The following is a 19,114-nucleotide window of genomic DNA, read 5'->3' as shown; positions in this document are numbered from 1 at the left end:
TTCACACTTAAACCTTTAGTGGCCAACACAGGGACTGAATACTTTTGAAAACAACACATGAACAAACATTTTTGCTAAGGACATTTTCTAACAATATGTTAAAATAATTAGGTTTAGTTATTTTAGATTTATAACAGAACTGTTAATACTTTTGCAAGGCACTGTATGTACCTTCTGTAAAATTTAGAGACAAGGGTTGGTCAATCTGGGTTTTACTTTACAGCTTTTGCTTGCATATCTTGTTTAACTAAATGTTTGAATTAGGTTTGAAAATGTATCATTGTTCATGCATTGAGTATGTCTGTGAATTCTGTGTCTTTTCCACTTTCCGTTATTTAAAAAAGAAAAGAAGAACAAAAAAAACATGTACAAGCTGAACCCAACAAGCCATTTTCAATGACCTTTTTTATTTTCACAGAACTCTAAAACTCATTGCTGGTGACTGTTTATACAATTCTCCTTTGAATTAAATATTTTCACATTTAGTTGCTGCACCTATCACAGTTGGTAAAATCTATGTACAAAATAAAGGTTTACAGTACTTTTACATTTGACTTCAATGACAAAAAAGTGTCTCTTTCTTTAAAAATACCAATACAAACCTTTTGTTTTCTTGTTTTTTCACATTATGCTTGGTACAAAATAAGAACTTCTTTTTTGTTATGGGGTTAAGTGTGCACTGGGGGATATTAATATTAAAAGTGAGACTTGTGTCATGTGATTTGGTGTGGTGCTTCCAGCATCTCCATTAGGAAAGTGTCTATGGGTGTGTCTCCGATGAGTTTGAAGAAGAACAGGTGCTCCAGGCATTTCAACCCTATGGAACGGAGAGCGGGCAGACGTAGGAGCAGCTTGGCAAACCTGAGAGAAATGAAAACTGGTCATACGCTACCACCACTAAACCTACATGACCTATATACCATATCTGTTCTATTAAAAAGCATATGTCTGTTATAAAATACTCTGTAACAGAAGTGCTGTTACATAAATAAAATATTATGGTGAGGGAATTACCTGCCAGGCTGATCAGGGTATTTGTGTTTTGTGTAGGCCTCCAAAGAGGCATACACTTTTTCCCTTAATGCTTCTACCTCGGATGGGTTTGACAATCCTTTCGCATCTACAAAAGGGACAGTTACATAAAACATAAGAACACATGCATTTCATCCTGCCTTAAAAGAATGTGGCTCTTTGAGCACTTAACTTTAGACATACCATTTTAAGTGCACAGTTGTCTTTTCTTTCTTTGTAATATTTCATTTTAAGTTTATCTAGACAGATCTGAGCTAATTTAAAAAAGCTATGGACCCTGTGTGGTTCTGAGAGGTTGTTACCTGGGTTGAAGAGGACAACAGCCCTAAGACAGCCCAGCTCTGTCTTGTCCATCTGCATGTCCTTCATCTTAGACACCAACTCTGTTAATACCCTGCAAGCAGCACACAGAAATAAGGTCTAACACATCAGACGAGGTGGAACGAGAACTTGGATTAAGATTTTAACATTAGAATTTAGAAGGATGCAATAATATAGGTAAAAATCTAAGCAGATAGTCAACTAGAATCAAACTAAACTCAATAATGACATGAAAAGGGCTTAGTCTAATAAAGATGGAGGAAAGAAAGGAAAGCTCAGTACATATGTGCATCTACAATAAGGGAGTGTCTTGGATCTGACCTGTCAAATATGGATCCCACCCCTGCGCTGTGAGCGCTGCTGCGATGGACGTGGAGGCCAGTGGCCAATAGGATTCCGTCTTTAACAGTCACAGAACGGTGTGAGAACGAAGCGATGAGCAGCTCATTCCAACCTAAAAATACACAAATACGTAGACATCTGTAAGTAAGGCTGCTTTATTTCAAAAACATATTTTGGTACCTGAATAAAGGGTCACTGACCTGCTCTCAGTAGGATGACCTGGTCATCCAGAGGTAGGTCAGAGAAGTGCGGGATTCTCTTAGCCCACTCAACCAGAGTGAACAGCTGCTTGTCTGCAGCCTGGCAGATGTTAGTTACTGGGTCATTTGTCTAAAAAGCAGAGAGAGTATTGGCAATAGGAGAGAAAAATGACAAATAAGATCTCTTTAAAGGGGTAGTTCACCCAAAAATGAAAATTATCTTATCATAGAAGAATATCTCAGCTCTCTAGGTCCAATGGTCCATATATTGCAAGTGAATGGTGACCAGACTTTGAAGCTCAAAACACACATAAAAGCAGCATAAAATTAATCCATAAGACTCCAGTGGTTTAATATATGTCTTCAGAAGTGATATGATAGGTGTGGGTGAGAAACAGATCAACAGCTGTGAAAACATTCACATCTGAAAGTGAAAGTGGAGATTTATAGTAAAAACGAATATTGATCTGTTTCTCACCCACACCTATCATATAACTTCTGACATATATGATACCACTGGAGCTTTATGGATTACATTTATGTGCTTTTTGGAGCTTCTAAGTTTTTGTCACTATTCACTTGCATTGTATGGACTTACAGGGCAGAGATATTCTTCTAAAAATCTTTGTTTGTTTTCAGCAGAAAAAAAGTAATCATACACATCTGAGATGGCATGATGGTGAGTAAATGATGAGAGAATTTTCCTTTTTGGGTGAACTATCCCTTTAAGAAGCCCACATGGATTAAATTAAGAGGTATCATGTTTGCTGCTTATTTAAAGTGTTCATGAGATTTCTCACTGAGTTTCCAGTGCTAGACTCCATGCAGGCTTCAGTCTTGGGTTCAACAGCGAGCTCAGCGTCAAGGATCTTCTCTACGGGCATTTCTTCATTAAAGCTGCTGCTGGACTCCGCCTCATTATCACTCTTTTCTCTGCCACGTTGCCTCTCTTCCTGCACCGCTACACATAAAGTACATTACATTTAAAAAAATGTATACAATTTTCATTTAAAGTGAACCAATAAAGACCAGATGTAATACAATGATCATTTATAAATCTCTCTTTTTTGAATTGTACTCACCTTCTCTTTTCATGCCCATAGCCAAACACTTCTGATAGCGGCAGTACTGGCAGCGGTTACGCTGGCGCTTGTCTATCAGGCATTCCTTAATCTCTCGACATGTGTATGTGAGGTCTTTCCGTATGGTTCTCTTAAAGAAGCCTTTGCAGCCTTCACAGCTATAAACACCATAATGCTTCCCTGTAGGTAGAAGATCATTCATTTTAAAGTTACATAACATTTTAAAATTTTAAGTCAGTCAAGTTGAGTAAATGATGACAGAATTTTTATCTTTGGGATAACTATCCCTTTAAGTTGATTACGATCTCTTGAGTACCAGCATGATGAAGCAAATGCTAGTCACTATTGTGTTGGTGCTCAAGTATGAGGGCAGTTACCTGAGGAGCGGTCTCCACAAATGGCACATATGTGTCTGGAGAGGGAGCCCGGGCTGCCGCAGGAGTAGCTGTTTACGCCGCCTAGTCCTACAAGTCCTGGAGGAGGTTTAATGTCCTCTGAACTGCTAACACTGTTCAGAGAGTTCATCTGTAAGGCAGAAGAATGACAGAGTAAGCATGTGACCGGAGGTAAGCATTTGCTGAGGGTGTGTAGTATGTGAGGTAGGCAGAACCACCACCTAAACAAGCTAAATCTATTTGTTTCCAGAATACTTCCTCATTGGATCACATGACTTGATTGCTCCTCTAGCTGGAGAGGAATGTTTGTTTATATTTTCTTTGTTTCACCCTCAGTGGCTATGAGCTATATTGACATGAAACGTAAATGGTTTAAGAGGAATTTAAGTGGCAGGGCTGGAAATAATGCAGCAATGGAATGTAAACTTTGAATCTTTACAGGTGAAGGCTGTAAATGCAAGTCATTAATTGCAATAAAGTTCTATAGAAGTTAAACAACTGTATGTCCCTTGGCTAAGTGTAAAACTTTCTTCACCAGTAGAGGGCATCAAACAATAGTGAACGAAATGGCAGGTTTTATGAGTGAAACAAGATCTTGGTCAAGTAGACAGACAGATCAGACAACTATTACGTAACTAGATAAATATCACGGCCAGAGAGAGAGAGAGAAAGGTCAAGGAATGGAAATTGAAAACAAACCAACTGAAACTCAATTGCTCAATAGGCTTGTTTAATTTTTTTTCTGTGTAAAATCATTTCTCCTTTCCCAACTTAGAGGTTAAAGGGATAGTTCACCCAAACTGAAAACTATCTAATCACAAACATAACACAAATGTAGATTTTAAGAAAAATATCTGAGCTCTGTAGGGCCATACAACCCTAAACCAGAACTTTAAATGTCCAAAAAGCAATTAAGTTAGCATAAAAGTGATCCATAAGACTCCAGTGTTTTAATCCATATCTTCTGAAGGAATATGAAGGGTTTGGGTGAGAAACAGATCAATGTCCTTTTTTTATTATAAATATCCACATTCACGTTCACATTCTTCTTCTATTGTTTTTTGTGCATATTGCCACCTACTGGACAGGGAGGAGACTTAAATATGATGTTTCTCACTTATCATATGGCTTCTAAAGATATGGATTTAACATCTGGAGCGTATGGATTACTTTTATGCTGCCTTTAAATGTATTTTTTTAGCTTCAAATTTCTAGCCACCAATCAATTGCATTGTATGGACCTACAGTTTAAACATTCTTCCAAAAATCTTTGTGTGTTGCAGAAGAAAGTAAGTCAAACATATCTAGGATGGCATGAGGGTGAGTAAGTGATGAGAAAATTTTCATTTTTGGGTGAACTACTCCTTTAAGCGTGTAATTTATGCACCACTAGTATAAGTATTTGAGAAACTGATTTGAAAAGTCATTATTTATGCAATTGTGTTAATATAGAAGCCCAAACCTGCAAAAATAATAAATAAAAAATAAAGGTAATAATAAAAAATAACTAAAGGACAAAAATGTTTTGATAAAACAAATATAATTAGTTTTTAATTAAATGTATTTAATAACATTTAAAAAAAATTACAGAATGTATTATTGTATGACTTTATTTTTTATTATTTTCTATATTTATTTGTAACATTTTTCTTTTATTTATTCATTTATTTTGCATTGTTTTTTATTTTTTTATTTATGTGTTCATTTATTTTTTACATTTATATAAATATATTCCCACATACAGTGGGTACGGAAAGTATTCAGACCCCCTTAAATTTTTCACTCTTTGTTATATTGCAGCCATTTGCTAAAATCATTTAAGTTCATTTTTTTTCCTCATTATTGTACACACAGCACCCCATATTGACAGAAAAACACAGAATTGTTGACATTTTTGCACATTTATTAAAAAAGAAAAACCAATCCGGACTCTCCTTCTCTCTATAAAACCTGGAAGTGACAACAAGGAAGGAGGCTAATTTATCTCTCTTTTGTCTTCGGACTTGTAATAGCTACTTTGATGTGTTAGCGGGACAATCATTTTTGTTACTTGGTTTATCTGTTGTGACATTGCTTCACTTAAATCGATCATTCAAAACTAACTTCTTGGACTTTGAGAGGAGGGATAGGGTAGCATATCACATGATCTACACTACACTACGTAGGATTTGAGTTTGTCTAAACACACCAGGTAAGGAGCGGGTGCTACCCTCTGTATTTATGATGTTTGTTTAGTTAGTGTAGTTTAAGTATTGTTTTCATATTTTTATTTTCTGCGTTAGCTTGAGCCTTAAAGATATAAGATAGACGTTTTGTTTTGTTGATTTCTTTGCTTTAGCACCGCTCATTGTCCTTCACTCCTTTGTCTGGTTTGTTGTTTTTTTGTCCTACCATTTGTACATATTCTGTAAATAGTTATTTGTTGTTTCACTATTTGCGCTGTAAATACGATTGGGTGTATTGCTATGATTCGTTACAAAATAATTATATTTAGCAGTAACCCATATCTGTCTCTGCCTGATTCATTCCATCACACAAGTTTTCGGTAACTGAACCCATTTTCTTTTAATTTAATTCTCTTAATTTAGTTAATCTTTTCTGTACTAAATGTTACGTACTCTTAAATTCTCTAGACAATTAAAAGGAGGACGTAACACTATAATTAAAAACGAATTATATTTGTTTTATCAAGACATTTATTTATTTTCTTATTTTATTTATTTATTATTTTTGCAGGTTTTGTCCTCCATAGTTTTGTGCCACTAGTGGCACAGAAATTATGCACTGCACCTTTAAGTTGAACATGATGTAACTGGTCCTGCTTGACCCGCTCTGAATGGAACTCGAACTCTGGCAAGGGAGGTGGGCACGTTAACGAGGAGGCTAAAGGCTACAGCCTCTAGCATCAGTCGCTAGTGCGCCTCTTGAGGCCAAGAGAGTGAGGTTTACATATTGCACAGCTACCTACCAGCTGCCTCCCATTACAATGACAAAAATTATCTTTTTATATGTCATGATCTGCATTTTTAATGGTACTGGGAACCATTGTTAATGCATATATAATGAAAATGTTCCTTCCCTCAAAATTTGCAGCCTAACTGCTCTCATCTCAATAGCATTTTTGGGTAAACTATCCCTTAAAGACTGCAGCGTTGAGATTTTTAAACATTAAACGAAAGGTAGCCTCATAACTTGGATGCTTCATGCACATACACCTTCACACTTGCATGCACACAAACGTGCACATTTTGTGAGAGTGCAACTGTGACCTGTTGTGCATCTTTGGGCAGTGAGGCAGAAAGATGCTCTGAAGGTGATCCACACCAAACCACCATCCTATTCCAACCACCATCACAAACACTCCTTTTAATCTACTGCCTATAGCCTATATATATTATTCAAAGCTCTTACGCCTTACTTTCCTCTTATAGAGGCGTCCACACATGACGCTATTTAAGGCTAATAGCATGGCAGGTTGCCACATTTTCTTGAATAGCCACATATTGTGCCTGCTGTAGTGCAGCCATAACGCAATGATATCTCTCTCCATGTGAGCCAAGGTTATACTAGGGCTGTCCATCAGGCTACATTAGCTCTTTTTAAGCTAGACTAAACTGAATGGGCTCATCTCCCTGAGGCTGGAGGGAGGCCCTGCAGAGGAAAGGAGAAATGCATTAAAAGAACATTCTATATTTCCTGCACTGGCTGTTGTGTATACAGTTTTCAGAACCCTGCATGTTAAGAAGTTTTTACTGTCTCTTCCATGACACAGCATAAATGATGCAAAGCAAAGAAAAGGTTACAGAATAGAGAGATTTGTGCTCTTATTGAAGAGATACGGTATTGTTTTTTGGATAATATATACTATTATATTTAAGCAAATATTCAACAATTCTAAAAACAATAAGTTAATATTGAGTAACTTACATTTTTGACACAATATTGCCAGGTGTTTTGTCTATTTTTACTCTGTCAAGGAAAATAATTCCAAATGAAGCCAAAGCAGGATCAACCGTTATGTCGCAGAGCAACGCAGACTGACAGTCTGTCTGAAATAAAGTGAGACAAACAGCGAAGCATTCCAGTGCTGTTATACTTACTCGGCACTCTTGGAACGCCGCTTGTCCATTCAGATTAGAGGACCATAACTGTTGTAATATTTTGACCTGAATAGTAATAATAATTTTGAATAGTGCCAAAAACAAAGAAGTTCTGCGGATGGAAACACGATGGAAAAGTGTTATTGATGAGAGAGGTGGCCAGACTGGTTCGAGCTGACAGAAAGTCTACGGTAACTCAGATAACCACTCTGTACTAAACAAATTTGACTTAAGATTATATTTTTTTAGTGTTTAAACAGAGACCATATGATGATGTATGGTTTATGACAAAATAACACCAATAGTAGTGAGCAGAATAGTATTTCAGAATGCACAACATGCCGAACATTGAGTCGGATGGGCTACAACAGCAGAAGATTATGTCAGGAAATTTATTAAGACCATAGTGTTTCTAATAAAGTGCTCTGTGAGTATATGTATTGTACCTGTGGACTATGGAGTGCTCCATAACCCATGCCAGACGTCGTGGGCATGGAGGCTGCAGGTGAGCACAGGGATGAAGAGGTAATGACTGAGTAGGGCGATCCCAGACCATTGATGATAGAGGGGTGCTGGTGGCCCACCATCGAGCTGAGAGGAGGCTGGGATGAGGGAGAGCTGTGCGTTACATGCAAAGAAGAACCTGAGAACAGAAAAAGAAGGTGGTCAGAAACCATTCACAACTATAAATTTAAACAGAACTGAAGATCAATATAAATTGTTTTTAAATTGTGCTGGAATGGATGAATGAATCAATTGTCATCACACGTCATTCATGTACACTGTTGACCTGTTCTACACAATATATTTCCTCTCCACTGATCTACTGTATAAATATAGAATATATAGTGTGACAGTTTGACATTTTCATGCAGAAATGGGGGGTGGGGTGGGGGGCACATTAGCTGGGGTCACAGGAATGACTAGCAGTGACTGCGAGCACTCTTGGCTCAACATACATACAATTTAGAACACTCAGATTTCTCAACCCAGCTCAGTGCAGAATGTACAGAATTTGTATTACATTATACATTGTATAACTATGTAATTTATATGTATCATGTATAATAATTATCTGGAAGTTAACTAGTAACAGACCAATATACAGGATTGAGCAGGCTGTATAATTTAGGGTTGTCCAAATTAGGGTTGGCCAATTAAAAGAAGTAGTACTGTACTCCCCTTGTGCCAGTTTCAACAGCCTGGTCAATGGATAATAAAAATACATACAGTTTTCAAGTTTCTATTTTAAAATTAATTGTATCTTGAGAAAATTGTGTAAAATAAGTGGGTACATCTCATTCGCCATTATTAGGCTAAATTGTATTATTTATATAGGCTTGCGAAGCCAGACCGATGACTATGGCAAAGGTCTGGGCTCTATAGCAGCTTCAACTGGCCAGGAACTGCCCATTTAGGCAGGAAAAGCCATCTAACTGACCAATCACAGTCAGCTTTGTTATTACAGGGTGTTTAGGGATGTAACATACCACCATAAAAGATAGACCAGGAGAAAAAAATATATATATATATATATATATATATATATATATATATATATATATATATATATATATATATATAAAATGGCAGTGAGACTCGACATTGCACAGAAAACCTCATTATAGAGAATTTCACAGAAATAACTTAGTAAACAAAGCAGAAAATACAGCTCTGCTCATGCTTCAAATGAAACTCTGAATATATTTAAAAGATTTGATGACACTAACCTGGCAAACTTGGGCAAATTCTGTGATAGATTTTTTTCCTCAAATGCGCTCATACTGATAAAACATCCTGTGTGCGTCTACTCGCAGTTGTTCCATCAAATCAGCCAATCAGATTTGCAGAGTTAACTGAGAATCTGTTATCCAGTTTTGTGTACTATGTGTGTCAGATGGTTAGAACACGAACTGCATGCCATCTGATGCTAAGACTATTATTTATAAAACCATTATATAAATAATAGTCTGAGCTTCAGATGGCACGCAGTTCATTCTCTAACCATCTAACACACATAACACACAAACTGGATATATAACACATTATAATCGCCAATGGAAACACTATTCTGTAGACATCACATCACATCACCCACCCAAAAAACCCATCTCAATCACCCACTAGAGTTAACACCCTTCTTTCTGAGAGAGATTACCATTGTCAAAAGATAATAATAATAGGGTTGAGAACCGAGAACCAGTTCTTATTCGGAACAAGTTCCATTTAAAAACAAAACAAAGCATAAAATACAGAAACATTTTGATTTTCATGACATTTATGATTTTTGAACTTTATATTTTTCCACCGATGCGAATGAAACACCATACTTCCTGCTACATCTCTACTGAATCTAAACAGACAGCGAAACAAGTGTAGTCTGATTCCTGAATGAATGACACGAGTCAGTTCTTTTGAATCTACCTTGCAAATAAATAAATAACAACAGTGCGAACAGTGTATTGTGGTTCCCAAAAGAATGACTCTCATGAGCCGGTTCTTTTGAATCTAGGGCGACCAGTGTAGTATGATTCCAGAGCGAATGATTCTATGAGCCAATTTTTTTAGTTGCAGTTGCGGTGCAGTTACTGACAGGTTGTTCATTTGACAATGTGCTGTTAAAGATGGGCCAACACAATACAATTTTGTTGTAGACAGTGACATTTTATATATAAAAAAGAATAAAAAATTCAGTAAGTAGCTACAGTAGGATCAAATACAAATCAAAACTTCAGTTTAAAATTTTAAAAACCATTACCAAAACAAGCCCTTCAGCAAAAGCATGAAGAAATGATACAGTATAAAGAGCAGTTGCAACTCAGACCCTCACCAAACCAACACAATACACACATTTTAGCTTTAACATACATTTTTACAACCAACCACATGCGATCACTCATGTCCGTCTAATCACACCAATATGGAATTTTAACTTACTCTCACTGTATTTAAGAGGCATGATAGAGCAATTGGTTTCCAAACGTGACTGTCTTGCGATGTCTGCTGGTACTCACATTGAAATGGCTCTGTGGCTGTCATGTGGCATTCTCTGTAAACAGGCAGGCTTTCAGATGATCTAGTGTGTAGGTGTGCCTCTATGTGACAGGGGAACCACGAATAAAAGGTATCCTCTGCACCCACCCACCCACACACACACACACACACACACACACACTCAAAGAGTCCTAGAGGAGTCTTCGTGCACTGGCAGGATTCTCGCGGTATTAATAACTTCTAAATGTTACATTCCAATGAGAAGGAATATCCATTCATGGAATGACCGGGTGTGCATGCTCACAGCCACAGTTCCTGCAAATAATCTTTCTCATGTTGGTGTGTCCTACCAAACAAATCAAGATCAGACATGAATGATGAAGAGCAATCATTTGCTTTCTAGTGGGGATTATGGTAGATCAATACATATACTCAGCCATACTATTATTTCATAAGCCTGCTTTGCTTATTTATTACATATGTCACTATCATGGATACATATAAACTAATAAATGTGACACCCAGACATATGTGACTGCCATTCTATATGTTTCACTTGAATTTTAGAATGAAGATTAAGACTATTAGTAACTCAGTTAAATGTAATATGACTTTATATATGTATTATACTACCAGCAGTCTTTTTTAACCATATATTAATAGCAAGCATTTGCCTTTTTGGGAGCATGACTGCTATGTGAATTTTCCATTCCCCTTTTTGATTTGTAACTAGCAGTCCCTAAGAAACATGCAAAAAAAATTTTGTTCCTAAAAATGTATGTCCACATATGTGGACAATGGGACTAAGTTATAACATTTTAAATTATACCAAGCTACAGAAAGTCTGATTTATTTATTTATTTTTTATCTAATTTTTGTTATGTTTCCAGGAGTGTTCACTATTCATGTTTTTGAGACATTACAGATATTACATCAGAAATTAGTATAATCAATTCTGTTTCAAAGTAATGGACAGCATCATCCAATGCCAGACATTTTAATATAAAATTTAGCAAGAACAAATCTGAATCTACAGTATGTTCTGATTACCATTGTCCCATGTCTGCCAAACATGTAGAGTGGTCCAAACATCATCTCCTGTCTGAAACTGAACTTTTGACCAGATATTAGGAGTGAATGCACTTAGCTGCATGGGAAAGCTATATGATCCCTTGCTCCCTAATTAGGGAATGACTTAACCTCCAGTGTGCTGTCTGTATGCACGTTTCTCAGAACAGTTTGAAATGCCCCTTATTTTCATCCTAACTCCATATAAAGCCTCTGAAAGCAACAGTTTCCAGCTTTTGGATGAACCCATTTATTCTCAGTGTGATAATGCCCAGTGAATATATTATAATTTAAGGAAAATTAGCCTATTGTCCACATATGTGGTCATTGTGTTGAACTGCATGCACACAATAAACCAATGACATTTTTAAAATGGCATATTGGATGAAACATGGGACTCATTTTACTCAAGCAGGTTTTAATGTAAAAACTTAATGAGGTTTCTTACCAAATGTAGTTTTGTTGCTGAAAACTCAGCTGTGATCAGCGCCATGCTGTTTTGACACATGACTCTGTGCGTTGAAAGTTTAACCCTTTAATGACAGCCTAGAGTGTCCTAAACTGAGATCAGTTGGTTTAAATTAAATTAAATTATGCATAGACAATAGCGAAGCCAAAACGTAACGTAAACGTAATTAGACTTTTTAAGGTTTGGCAGGTGTAATATGAACCAGAAATCATCCTATATTACAGATGTATGCTGTTTTGAAAAACAAATCAATGAATTTACACTTGCATAAATTGTATGGTGCCCATTAATATGAGTGTTTACAGTAAGCCTGATGACTCGCTACCTGAGAGAGATTAATGAACTTCTAACAGCTGTAATAATACATTAAACCAAAATGACGTGATGAAACAGCATGTAACGAACATTAAACAACAAAACACACAATACTAACCCTAATCTCTGTATACACGGTGTAATATATATGCTAGCAGTCATTGTTTGTGCGTGCAATATTCTTATACATGTCTCATTCACATCTGTGACAGTTCCACTGTATAACTTATGAAATGTGAACACAACAATCATAATGGGAATAGGTAAAAACCAGTCTCAACTCCTAAAATACAACAAGCACATTCGTTTCACTCACAAACTAGTGTTTTCATCCATCTCGAGTCACTCAGTGAGAATAATTTCAAGATCAATGTACCGTGCTAGGTTGCGTTTGGACCTCTTTAATCACAGTGCTGTGCTGTAAGTAACAATGTGCTATTTCCCACATTCTGTTTATGTTTCATGAAGTAAAAAGCGATTATAAATGATTGCCACCAAGTAACATACATACATACATGCATACATGCATACATGCATACATGTTTTTGTCGCATTTTCATTTATTGCCTCATCCTATATTCTATTTGATTCATATGGCATGTCGTTACGCAAATAACAAAATTATCTGTGAAAATATTGGTGGTAATTCCATTATCAGTGTGATAATAATATTTATAATATATCGGCCACCGATATAATGTGCATCCCTAGTTATCATTGTTGATTTTGTTGTTACATACGGTAACTTCTTGTTATGTGAAGTCAGAAGTTCATTTCTACTCAAAATGTATTGTTCATCGGCAAAAAGATTACCTGTTTATTGTTATCGTCATCGTATTTTGTGCACCAAGTGTTGAGGCCTACATCTGCAGCTCAGTATCTTGTTTCTATTGCTAGTAATACAAGGTGATGTTGTCTAATGGCACTTTTCCACGGCACGTTACGGTTTGACTGCACTCTACTTGCTTTACTTTTCAGAGCTTTCTTTTCCACTGCTGTTTTGTGCCGCCTCAACGTGGGTGGGATTATAGGCTGAATACATAGTTGCGCCGCCTCTACAGCCGTGATATCATCTTAAACGTGACACAAAACAATAAGCAATAACTCGACCGCTAGCTGTTAGCTAGCTCATTGTGCTGCATAAAGCAGTTGTTGCATGGTGATTTTACACAAGTATAACAGTTAAATTGACCTGTTTGTTTTAGAAGCAAGCTTTTCAGTTGCTGATCAACTAAATAAAGTGAAGCTTTCAAGCAGAGAATAGAGTTAACATAACAAAACGTACCATCCTCCATCGTGGACTCCAGCCGTGGCTGAGTCCAGGGCATTCTCCCTCCCATTGCTCGTCGGTCTAGATAGTGTCCATTTGGTCGAACCACTTCCACTTTTCCTTGATGGTTCTGTAGTCTCTTTTAAGTTTTTTTACTTTTCCCTACACTGTTGGTAGGTCCGGTGGTAGCCGTGTGCAGCCAAAAGCTGAGACACTTCCTGAAAGACTTTATTGTTTCGCTCGTCCCTAATGAGAGCAATGTCAGCACCTCGTTTATTGACCACACCGTGGTTTTGCACACAGCCAATTATTTTTACAATTTGAAAGTTGCATGAACAAATGATCCTGATATCACTGTAGCTAACTTTAAAACTAGCGGGTTGATGTCCCATGTCACAAATCCAGTGACGCTGGTAGTGACGATTCTCTCTGACCAATCAGTGATCTGCAGGGTTTTGACGTCACATTTAGTATCGGCTCAGCTCGCTTGGAACCATGACCGAGGTGGTACTAAAAAAAATGTCCAGGTACCAGGTACTATTCACAGTGGAAAACCCCCAAAAAGCGAGCAGAGTCGAGTCGAGTTGTACCTTGCAGTGGAAAAGCCCCATAATAGACTACTTAGCATGCAATAAGCTTCACTGTGGAAAGCTTCCGTATGTCATGTGGTACATGATTAAACATGCGTTTATAAGGAAAGTTCAAAATGTGAAATGTTAATATAATTACTGTGTATAATGTTTATAATTGTACTATTTTTAAGCAGCACCTTTTTGAGTTTCGATTTGAATACAGTATGTAAAGATTCTGTATTAACAGAAATTATTAATTTAAACTTACTTAATTTAATCAATATTACATAATTTTATACTTCTCAAATTTACTTACAAAAACTGTGTGCAAAAACTTGCAAAATATAAATTACGTAAATTTACTTGTCTTGCCAGTACCATATAATACCACCTGACTGGCCAGTACTCTGAATGAATCAGCAACTATCATGGCTGTGAATAACTGGTACAATGGTTAGAACATCACAAAAGAATTGAAATCAGAAATAATGAAATCCATTCATTCATTCTAGGAACTCGTTCAAAAAGATGCATGGAATCAAACACTGGGAGATGACTCAGTTCAATTGTACAGCATTTTAACAATGGTATGAACACAAACACCTAACCTTCTACTCAAAAGACAATGCATTGACTCAAAAGGGTGAGTTATCAATCTTTTCACACATGTAATAAACTTCTAATAAACCATTTTGAAAAGAGACACAACTTCTATACAGGGAATGACTTTATGTTTTCAAAGCCTCTAGGCTGTTGATGCCAGCAAGATCTTCTCTTGTAAAAGAAAATGCAGAAAATGGTCTTTTGTTAGTTGCCACTCCCAGCTTTTTTTTCAGAGAACAGTTCCATCTTGCAGACATTCGGACTACCTTTTCATTTTGAGCACCACCATTGCCTCCCATACAATTTCTACAAACTGGTTCATCTTTTCAGGAAGATATCCCAAAGCTATATCTTGAAGTATCAGTTTTCTTGCCAATTAGTGGGGGAAGGGGACTGGAACAATTGCCCCTGTGGATGTGTGGCAGAGTGATGCTGGATTACCTACTCAGATTAAAGAGATTATCATCCCGTGGCTCACAGGGAACTGCTCACAGGGAACTGGTTTATTGATGCAAGCCCAAAATCTGATAATACTGTAAGGTTTAGTTCTAAATGTCAGGGTAGGAATGTGTGCTGATTCAGCTTTGTGGTAGTTAAATAAAACGTTTTGATAGACAGGCTATCAATCACCATTCCTAAAACAAGAATTATATTCCTTATTGTAGGAACAACAGTTTTTTCCATTTAAAACGACAGAGTTTAATTTGAGATTTTAACATATCCTCAATACAGAGAACAGTGCTTGGACCTTGGAAGTGGAGTGACACAACCAACTGCTTTAAGCAAAAGCGTGAGAGAGCTGGAACATGTTTTCTCTCTTAGACTTGCCTTGGGAGAGCCTGTCATAACTGGGGCAGAAAAATTGTCAATTAGATTAGCAAGCTGAATAACAAACTAGTCTGCATTGAAGGTGATCACCATGGATGGCAGGGCTTTTTCAGACTACATGTTATCTAATGGATCAGGCACGCTGTGTTCCAATGTTTTTGTGGTGGTCTAGAATAGCTACAGTCTACTTTCAATGCAAACAAATACAAGCATACTTGGGCTTTTCACAGAGTCTGGTCTGAACAGATTTAGTCAATGGTTATGGATTTCCTAGAAACAAACAGATATGACACTGAGAGTGCACCTCTAGCTCTGTGTTGTTATTGTAATAAAATGAGACAATTGTGGAATCTCCAAATTTTAATGAAATGTTGAATCTTTCAGTCCTTTTGACATACACTCACTGAACAATTTGGAACACCTTCACACCTACTTATTCATGCAATTATGTAACCAGCCAATGCACAAAATCATGCAAATACAGGTCAGGAGCATTAGTTAATGTTCATATCGACCATTAGAATGGGGAAAAATGTGAGTTCATCAATTTCGATCATCTGTGGATACTTGTAGAGATATCAGCACTGAAGTCTCTTTTTTCATGAAGCCCCTTGTAGATTGAACACCCTCAGCTCAAAGCTTGTACTGTCAAATTAGTGTGTAAAACTATCAACCCTGTTACACAAAACATTTACTAATTTAGCCTGAGATACCACATTGCAATTTATTAACACTTAAAAACATTATCTGGATGATAGAGTAATTACATTTTACAATCTTACAAAAAAAGTTACAAAATGGTTGGGAAAGACCCCAGTTACACAGAATGGCCGATGTGCATGAAATGACGTGCGTGAAATGTAAATAACGAAGCTTGAGGCTGCGGTTGACGTCATTAAGTGTGCGCGCAAGTCGGCGCAAGCCTGACAATATCCTAAAATAGACATTACAGCAAGGATGTAACCACATTTTCAGGATTGATGGGGGACCAAATGTAATAATTAAAAAATCAAACATGGATAGACCACTATTATGAATATGGGGGGGGGGGTAATGTCCCCCTTGATGTCTATGGTGGTTACGGCCCAGCATGACAGCCCACAGTTAAACTCAGATTAACATCATCTCTTGTGAGAATATAGAAACACCACAAGGAGGGTGTTAACGAAGGCAACAATAATGACAGATGTTAAGCAGTAGTTTTGAGAGAAATGTGGACACACCTTTATACGAGAGAGCAAAGTAAGTGACTACAAAGGTGATACGGGGTCTCATCGGTTAAATACATTGTGAATAACATCTTAATAAAACGACAGCCAACAATTTACTCTGGTTTGATACCAGTAAATAAACTAGGTAGCCTGTAGTTCTAAATTAAGTAATTTGTGGCGGTTGATAAAGAAAGAGTTATTTAAAAATGGCTCAATAGTCATTCAATTATAGGCTACATATTAGCATCAGTTACTTGGCTTAATTGTATCTAAAATACTAAAACACTCAACAATAGTAAAGACACTAACTACCACCCCTGGAGTCGTGAGTTCGAATCCAGAGCATGCTGAGAGACTCCAGCCAGGTCTCCTAATTGACCCAGTTGCTAGGAAGGGTAGAGTCACATGGGGTAACCTCCTTGTGGTCACTATAATGTTGTTCTCGCTCTCGGTGGGGCGTGTGGTGAGTTGTGGGTGGATGCCATGGAGAATACCATGAAGCCTCCACATGCGCTGACTCCATGGTAACGTGCTCTACAAGTCATGTGTTAAGATGCATGGACTGATGGTGTCAAATGTGGAGACAACTGAGATTTATCCTCTGCCACCCGAATTGAGGCGAGTCACTACGACACCACGAGGACATTCCAAATCGGGGAGAAAAAAAGTAAACAATCTGCTATTGCACAAGCCTATAGGTGGATTGTGAATTCTTTCTGCAGAAGAAAAAAAATTAATTGCCAAACCAATCTCATGAAAAGTCATACATAATTTACGAGTTGGCTATTTCGTATGGTCTCGCACGATGTTGTTGGCATAAACTCGTACGACTTCATCACGTGCAAATTCCTATATGCCTAATGCGGTAGTACGTGTGAGTTCTGCGTGTGAGGCATTAAGGACATACTTATTAATATTATGCCCTTACCCAAACCCCTTATCTAAACTTAACCAATCAGTAGAGGTGTGTAAAAACGATAGGAAGCTGTTGTGTGTGACAGAAGCAAGTAATTGTTGCATATTAGATGGGAATGTTGTCCAGCGACGTCATTGGCTGTAGCGAAAGTCAAATAAGTGAAGTCGTACGATATCTTACGAATTAGTCTAATTTAGAAAAGTGGTACGAATCCTGACGATTTCGCGTGAGAGTGTGTTGCAATTGCCCCCTTCCCCGTGGACTGAATTTCATCACAGCATGACAAACTCAATGTGCACATAATTAACGGAGAAGTTCAACTCAGCACTAAAAGAAACGTACATTTTTAACAGATATATTGTCCACATATCCTCTTGTAGGTGACCCGTGATTGCTTGATGGTCCTGTTTGTGGCTGCCTTCAAAGGCAAAACTGTTACTAAATAAATAAAGAAGCTGCGACATGCTGCTGTCCAGATACCAACTGAGACCCATTAATAACTACACGACAGCAAACAGTTTAACAAGAGGCGCACTAGAAAGCTATAAATTACATAACCGCAATTAAAGTGCCAACCCCTGACCCTGACTGAGAGCCACAATCTTTATCACCTGATTTTAACATTGGCACTAGTTCCAAGTCAATACACATGACACGACCGTGCCGGTAATTCAACCACGTACAATTTATGACCATATCGTACAAAGTCCGTACAAACAATTCGTATTTCTGATAACGCAGATTAAGGGAGAGCACTCAAAACAGAGGCATGGAAAGAGAATAGTACAGCGATCGGGGAACAAAAGGGAAGACCAAAAATACAGCGAAACACTTACTGAGGTGTAGATATGTGTCGTTACTATCCATGCTTTGATCAAGACGAAACAACTGTCCAATTTTCCAGTAAAGTCTCTTGTTTCGCCGTTCTGGACGGCAGCATCTCCCCGTTGCTGTCCGCGATCTGACTGAAGATTCGCTGCTGCCACACTAGGGGCCCCATCGAGGGGGTGGCGAGAGCCAGTCCTCTCCCAACGACAGCCTACAATTTTAATGCAACACTAGGAATCATATTGTTTACATTATAATAATGGATCGTATCACAAAAAGAATACTCAATTGCATTTTTCATATATTTTAGGGAATGTATTTTGGTTGTATTGTGTATAGATAAGATGTACTGTAGTATAAATGGATCATGCTGAAAAAGCAACTATGTTTTAGTCCAGCAAACATATATTTAAATTTTTTTAATTTTTTATTATTTAGTGTAAATTTACACTAACTTTATTAGGAAAACCTGTATACATACGAATTAATGTAATAGTCTGAGCAGCCAATCGTGTGGGAGCAGTGCAATGCATAAAATCATACGGGTTAGGAGCTGCAGTGCCAGTTA

General features: G+C 37.3%; 1 protein-coding gene across 3 annotated transcripts; it reads right to left on the bottom strand.

Annotated features, from left to right (window-relative positions):
• Positions 1 to 380: 380 nt before the first annotated feature.
• On the bottom strand, positions 381 to 18,714 carry rxrga (retinoid x receptor, gamma a). Of its 3 annotated transcripts, none has more exons than XM_052133790.1 (10): positions 18,555 to 18,714; positions 7,919 to 8,115; positions 3,355 to 3,502; positions 2,978 to 3,157; positions 2,696 to 2,856; positions 1,896 to 2,025; positions 1,675 to 1,807; positions 1,335 to 1,426; positions 1,015 to 1,120; positions 381 to 861 (listed from the first exon to the last, which is right to left on the bottom strand). In XM_052133790.1, exons 1-10 carry the CDS (start codon positions 18,583 to 18,585, stop codon positions 714 to 716), a joined length of 1,326 nt encoding a protein of 441 aa, XP_051989750.1. In that variant the 5' UTR covers positions 18,586 to 18,714; the 3' UTR covers positions 381 to 713. The 3 variants fall into 3 exon arrangements, with proteins under 3 accessions (XP_051989750.1, XP_051989751.1, XP_051989752.1); XM_052133791.1 differs by lacking the exon at positions 18,555 to 18,714 and adding an exon at positions 10,487 to 10,637; XM_052133792.1 differs by lacking the exon at positions 18,555 to 18,714 and adding an exon at positions 10,410 to 10,566.
• Between the last annotated feature and the right edge of the window lie 400 nt (positions 18,715 to 19,114).

Source organism: Xyrauchen texanus, chromosome 9 (assembly GCF_025860055.1).
Source record: "Xyrauchen texanus isolate HMW12.3.18 chromosome 9, RBS_HiC_50CHRs, whole genome shotgun sequence".
NCBI lineage: Eukaryota > Metazoa > Chordata > Actinopteri > Cypriniformes > Catostomidae > Xyrauchen > Xyrauchen texanus.
Note: the sequence above shows the minus strand (reverse complement) of the source record. Positions and strands in the feature narration are given on the sequence as shown.